The sequence below is a fragment of the Eptatretus burgeri genome, chromosome 5, assembly GCF_056783735.1.
Source record: "Eptatretus burgeri isolate ZD-2024b chromosome 5, Ebu_testis_v1, whole genome shotgun sequence".
NCBI lineage: Eukaryota > Metazoa > Chordata > Myxini > Myxiniformes > Myxinidae > Eptatretus > Eptatretus burgeri.
Window position 1 is genome coordinate 9266494 of NC_140965.1, and position 7197 is coordinate 9273690.

General features: G+C 40.6%; 1 protein-coding gene across 1 annotated transcript; it reads right to left on the reverse strand.

The window, feature by feature from the left end:
* Positions 1 to 602: 602 nt before the first annotated feature.
* LOC147025816 (neurotrophic factor BDNF precursor form-like) lies at positions 603 to 7067 on the reverse strand. The gene has a single exon (XM_085880648.1). The coding sequence runs from the start codon at positions 4991 to 4993 to the stop codon at positions 4214 to 4216; it is 780 nt and encodes a 259-aa protein (XP_085736774.1). The 5' UTR covers positions 4994 to 7067; the 3' UTR covers positions 603 to 4213.
* Between the last annotated feature and the right edge of the window lie 130 nt (positions 7068 to 7197).

A 7197-nucleotide genomic window follows, 5' to 3' on the forward strand; every position in this document is an offset into this window, starting at 1 on the left:
CATTTCATGTTCTCACTCTTCCACAAGCCTAGACTCTGCATTTAAGAAGTCATAGGTTGGCAACGATTGTATGGGCTTCATGGGCCGAATGGTCTCTTGGTGTGTTGAAGTAGCTTGGAAGGGAAGTCATCTATTATATATCGTGCACTGTGGTGTCTGTCCGTGCGTTCGTAAGTTTCCCGTTTACAGGGGCTACTTCGCACACTGCATTGAAAAGCTCAACATTCACTTTTGAAATGACGGTAGAACAGGCATGAGTAATGTTGATGCCAAATTTTATTTCGCAAACAGGATATTTTGTTCTCTTTTGAGATAAACCCAACCTCTGCTGCCCTATGTTGCATCACCATCTTGTGGTGGGCAGTATAAGTAGCTCAGAGCTTTGGCTCTACATGAAACCAAGAGTGCAACACAATTAACCTTTTTTTAAGTCCATTAAATATTGTTTAAATTGATAGATTAACTGAAACTTTTCCCATCACTGTGGATGGATACTTTTGCAAGCCTTTCCTGCCACTTGGGACGGGCACTCTTCCAAGTTATACATAAAACAAACAAACAAACAAAAACCCCAAAATAAAAAATAAAAAAGTAACATGCTGTGTAGTTACACAAAATTTATTCAAACATTTGAACATGATCTGTTGGACACCTTATTCTCTCCACATGCAACGGTGTAAACGAATTGTACATCAAATAAATCGGCACTCTTCTGTTCAAGTTCTTCAGAACATTCTGATCGCATATCTTTGGTTATCCACCGTAAACATGATCAGTATGCACGTGGGCATCAGGACAGACCACACAAACAAGGTCCATTTATGCAATCATAGTCTGCTCCTTAAACACACCACCTGTTGCTGTAATTGGTAGACATTGCTGTGCAATTTATGTGTGATGATAATCTTTGGGTAAACAGTCCGGTCATGGTTATTTATTTAATTATACTTCCAATTTTTTTTTATTTCCTTTTTTACTTGCAAGAGCAAACAGAATCATGTAATCCTCCTTTTCTTGGATCCTTCCTCTTGTTTTTTATTTTATGATTCACCAAAGAAAGCCACTTTTTATACCTGATACTTACTATTACCTGGTCAGAACTTTCAAACAGTTAAAATCGATTTGGAAGCTAATTTGACATTTCAAAGGCGATCGATATTTTACACTGCCATCAATTTTCCACCCTATGTTTTTTGGTTTTGTTTTTAACACTCATTTCATTTTATGTGAAAACGTTACTTTTGACGTATAATAATTATTTGCCAAACAGAAGCATTTTTAACATATCTAAATAGCTTGTTCCCGACCCCGTTTTTTCATCTTCCACCTATAAGTGAGGGATTGTTTCATCAATTTGCGTTGAATTTTTGGAGACCATGTGGTTTATTAATGCGCACTTAACCAATGACATTACTGTAGTTTCATGGTCATCTGGTTCCTTTCAGTGACACTATATTGGAGTAATCAATTCAGGAATATCATAGAACTCTTTTCGAACACATTTGTCAGAGAAAGGACTTATTTCTCGATAATTCTGGTACTCTGGGGGTTAAAGGCAGCCAGAACTGAACTACAGTCTCTTCTCTTTCTCTCTTTCTCTCTCTTGGTCGATGCAACTCAAAGGCACTTCATTTATTTGGATGATTTTTATTGAAGTTACAACAGCTGGCAGGATAGCCTGAAAGTATGCCAGCATGCCTCTGAGTTGTCTCGCCTGGGTTCGGATCGTGGCGCAGTCAATCCAGTTTTTCACAGGCAGGGTGATTTATCAATGCGAGTGCCCTCCCTTGGATGGACACTAAACTGGCGTCCCATCTGCTGGCATTAGTTGGTGTATGTGAAAGATCCCACGGTGTACTTCGAGAAGAGTTGTCGAGCTATCGCCGACACCTTGAACAAATTTACAAGTTCCTGTCCTAACCAGCAGGGGGCACTGCATCAGTGGCACAGCTGCGCTCCCATCACCGATACAAACCAGCAGCCACAGGCTGCACACGAAATGAATGGATAGATTTAACTTACACTGCAATGAAAAACGCATCGTTTGCTAATAGCCAGATAGCACCATGAAGGACTTATGTTTGAGGACGTAGCTTATGCATATGAGCTTTTCTGACTTTACAAAAGGAAAATTACTCCTGATGAAGTTATTAAAGATAATTAATGCTCATGATTTTCAATGAGTCCATCTTTGCGGTAAAGAAGTATAACATTAATGTGAATAAACACAGAATCAAGTAAAGATAGCCTTCTCCTTGAACTTTGTTCTTGCAAGTAAAAACAGGTGAGAAACTCTTTTGGATTATTTATCTTTTAAACAATATCCAAACTTCATGATTATTAAATATATATTTATTTATACTTACTTTCTTTTATCTCTTCCCCACTCAATTGTCCTTTTTATTTTCCATCAAACGGTTTTATTTTATTTTCTCTCAACTTTAATTTTACATTTTTCCCAAGTATCAATCAAACAAACTAAATTATAATATGTTGACACAAATTCAGTCTGGGGCCATCTACATATTACGTATCCAAAGTGGCAGAATTTAAAATGTTTTCCCACCCAATTCCTTCCGAATCCAAGCACATTGTAAGCAACAGCCATGCGACACCCTCTCCAAACCATCCCGCTTCCTCTCCGTATGATTCAGAGATGTGTGTTATGAGATCTTACACCTCGACCCGAATCAGTCGCCTTTGTGGAGATGTATACAAGCACCAGAATATAAACGAGCATGCAAGTATATTACCATTCCCGCCAGACAATGTTTTCTATCTCTCCTGCCAGAACAATTTTTATAGCTCCTTCCTTGCACTGATTATATCACATGTTCAATTGTTCATGCATCCATTGTGTCCACTTTTACCTGTTCACTTCCAACAATTACTCCCCGCCCCCCTTCACCATCCGATTTATTAAATTTCCTCGACTTGGTAAATTTACAGCTGCAGAATGTAAGTGCAATCCTCCTGGAACAGCATTTACACATCGACATTCCTCCCAAATCTACATGACACAATCAAACTACTGAGACTCTCGTCAACATCCCTCCGTCGCAACTGCCCATTTCACCGTGGCATGCATCGACCAGAACGCAGGTCATCCTGGCGAATGGGGCACATTGTTTCAATGCTATAGAATGGTTAGAAAATTTGATTGTTTGGTGAAAGCATAAATTACAATTAATTAAAAATATGACCTGACAGTCATGGTTTTGATGGCTGCTTAACCAGAACCCCCTCCCCCTGTCCCCCTTTTAGCCGAAAACGACCCACGGACAACATGGTGAGCACAAACCCACCCTTTACCCACCACCTTCGTGCCCATGCATACATAATATGTAGAAAGTTCCTCTCCAATGAGGCCTCCCTCCCATCGAAATTTTGTAATACGTCCCAAAGCTATAGTAACTTAAGTTAACAACTTTACCAGTTTGGTGTTTTACATTTTGACGGGTATACAGTGCAAAGACTGCAATAAAAAGGCAAAGTGAGAATTAGGAGTGAAAGTTCAAGAGAAAACTTTTTACAAGCGGTTGGAACTGACTTCTTTGGAAAATGTTCGATTGAGGTAGAAATGATTCGAGCTGATTGTGAAAAATAAATATATCCATTTGCACACTTAATTTTTCTTTTCATAAATCCAATCATTTATCGTTGTTGCATAAACAGTGTATTTATCCGCAAACAGAATTTTTTTTTTTAAATCAGGGTATAAAACGCGAGATATCATAAGAGACAACAGAGTCAGCATAACAAAAACTGAATATAATATGTAAAACAAGCAGAAAACACTTCATTATTTCGGTACCTTTGATAGTTATGTTTAAATAAATAAAGATCCTTGCCGTTTTAATATATTTTAAATGTACATGCACGGCTTAAACTTTAAGGAATAAGTTAGATACATGACATCAGGAATGGCAAAGTAAGCAGACAGAATACGTGATGAAACTTCAAAAAAAAATACAAGGGATGGGAGGAGAAGAAGAAGAAATAATAAAAAGACAAGACAATAAATGAAAACGAAGAGGCAATTTGGATGGAGAAGAAGGGTGAATGGAAAATGGGGGGTGGGGGGGGAGGGGTGTAAACCAATTTGGTGTAAAGAGAAGGATCCATGGGGAGAGAAAACAAAGAAGGAATGGAATACAGAGACAAACACAAGTAGACATGTAGACACATAAGTCCTGAGCAATAGAAGATGGTGCTAGGAGCGTAACTTAATGCTCTGCAGAGCGCACACACACGCTGTGTTGATGCGGATGAAGCGCCATTGCACGTGACGCCCATTTTCCTTCGTGAGGGCACGCACGAAGGACTGCGTTGTCTTGCACTGAGACCGCCAATACCGCTTGTCCACACCGCGGCAACCCCACTGCGGGGCCAAGCTGCTGCGGCACCAGGTCTCATAGAAGTATTGACTGAGCAGGCCTGTATTAGTCCGAATGTTCTTTAATACCTCCACGACATTCCCTTTGATGTCAATGGCCACCGACTTGTTGGTCCAACCACTGTCGCTGTCGCATACCGGGAGCTGCCGTTGTGCTCCATGCATCCGGCGCCTGGTATATCGCTTCGCGCGACCACGGTTCACGTTTCCTGTACAGTCATTTGATTGTTGCAGACGTGGTGGAGATCGAGGGGCCTCTGATCGGAACATAACTCTTGAGGAAAACATGTCCTCTTCTGTACCACTGCTGTCCATCCCAGTGAGATGAACATGCAGTGATTCCCGTAAAAAGCAGAGTGCGGCTTCTGCAGCAGCTGCGGCTACGGCCTGTCGATCATTCTCCCAGCCCACTCCAGGTGGCAGGTTTTTGAGTATACCTTTGGTGAGAAGGTCGGGGTGAATTATATTGCCCATGGCTGCCACTCCAGTTTGCTCATCCTCTGAAGGGGGTGCGCAGGTAATATGCTCATGCTTTCGTGGGGACGACTCAGTATCTCTCAGCAAAAACAGAAGCATGGCCAGAGGCAGAGTGCACATTCCACAGCCAGCCTGCAGGATCTGCAGAAAGAGCACACATGCTCTCAGAATGACAACATCAATGGCCAATGCATAATGGAGGTTTCAACTGAAAGCATAAATACCTGTTGCTTGCAATGAGCTCTAAGCCCATATCGACTCCAAGTTTATATCTGACAACTTCATTTCTGAACAATAATGGTTGGTACCAAACCTCAGAAGAAGTTCTTTTCTTTTTTTTAAACAAGTCTGCACACGATGCTCAATTACCTGCACTGTGTCATGAAGAATGACGAATTGCAGCTACTTTTTTTACCCCCAAAAATTCCTGGTATAATGAATCAGTTTAAGAATCCCTCTGCACGTGATGGCGAACAAACCAATGTGCTTTGTGCCACTCAACCATGTCAGACAACTTTTACAAAAGAAAATAGAAAACATCTCAAAATGTAAAGCCTGTCCACGTCTGCTTTGTACTCAAAATTAACTTGATGAAAACGAGAGTTTTAAAAAAAAACATTGCACAATTTATTGATTTTTGTTCTCCACAATCTCGTAATGGAGGTTTGTTGAAGATTTGAGGACAAAAGCTCAATTGGTAAAAATGTTACGACCTGGAAATAACACACTGAATCTCAATAGTAAACAAGGGTTTTAATTAAAACATCTATGGCTGGTCTACCACTTCAACAATTATATCATCCTGACAATCCTTTATTCCCTATTGGGAGTAGAATGAGATGTGCCGAGTTTCAATTTTTTTCATATCAGCGGGTTTCAGAGATATCATGCTATATTTTTTTGTGTTTAATCCAAGATGGCTGCCATATCATGTGACCAATGATGTCACAATTATAAATAACATATTCCCTTTAGGGGGGTCACTCCGACCCAGAAAATTTATTGTCAATTGGGCAAGTGGTTGCTGAGAAAAAAATGTTAAAAAACAATAATAGAGCAAAAAAATGGGTCAAACAATCATAATAACTAGAAGGGTACTCGGTCGAGTGCATACCTCCGCTACATAATTCCTGATCCACGAGAACATCTCGGGCCCAATATGTTTTTGAAATATCATGCTATACAGTACTGTATCGTTTTTGGCCCCATCTCTCAATGGTGAAGAATAATTTTTAAATTCTAGTCGTTGGATCCGGATCTTTACCAAAATCAAATCAATTCTTTCTTGTCACACACTCAAACTGTCCACCAAGTTTCATTCGAATCCGTCCACACCTTTTTGAGATATTGTGCTATTTATCGGTTTCACCCTATCTCTTAGTGGTGAAGAATCACTTTAGAAATACCAGTCGTCGGATCCGGATCTTCGCCAAAATCTAATCAGTTCAGCCTTATCACACACCGATCCTGTCCACAAAATTTCATCCGGATCTGTCCAAAACTTTTTGAGATATCCTGTACACAATCAGACAAACAAACAGACAGACAAACAGACAGACAAACAGACAGAAATGGGTGAAAACATAACCTCCTTCAACTTCGGTGGAGGAGATAAAAATAGGACCGTGCATCCTGAAGCTCACCTGGATTTCTCTCAACTTTAATTGTCATGACATGGTCATCTGGTTCCTTATGGTCCCTCTCTCCCTCCTCTATACTTCCCCCTCCCGGTCAAAGAAAATGAGCAATAGTCACCCAAAGCCCCAGCAGACCCGCTTGGACCCTGATTTTTTTTTTTTTAATGTCATGAACAAACTTTGGTACATCATGTGTGATGAGGGTTGTGATCAAGTTTCATTGAAATTGTGTGTGTGGTTTCGGAGAAAAGAGCAAATATTTATTTCAGGGGGTCAACCCCCCCCCCGGAATACCCCTCTAAATGAGTGCAGACTTTGATGTGGTCGATACTCTTTGGCACGTTACCAGTGATGAAGGTAGTGGTCAAGTTTCATTCAAATTGTGTGTGTCGTTTTTTTGGAGAAGAAAGCAAATACGTATTTGGGAGTGGGGGGGGATTCAAAAACCCCCCATCGACCCCCTCAATGAGCATCGATTTCGCTGCGGTCACTAAACCTTCGTTAGACATCAGATATGAAGCTTATGGCCAAGTTTAATCAAAATCGTGAGTTTGGTTCAAGCGATAATGACTGAAGTGTTTACGGACTGACTGACTCATGGACACTGCTCGATTGTGTAAGCTGACCAGACTAAAGTCCAGGGCCCGCTTGCTCAAAGCATCGTTAAATTTAATGATCGATTAGGCT

Excerpts from the sequence above, each read along its gene's own strand:
- LOC147025816 (XM_085880648.1), bottom strand. The coding sequence starts at position 4,993 with ATGTGCACTCTGCCTCTGGCCATGCTTCTGTTTTTGCTGAGAGATACT.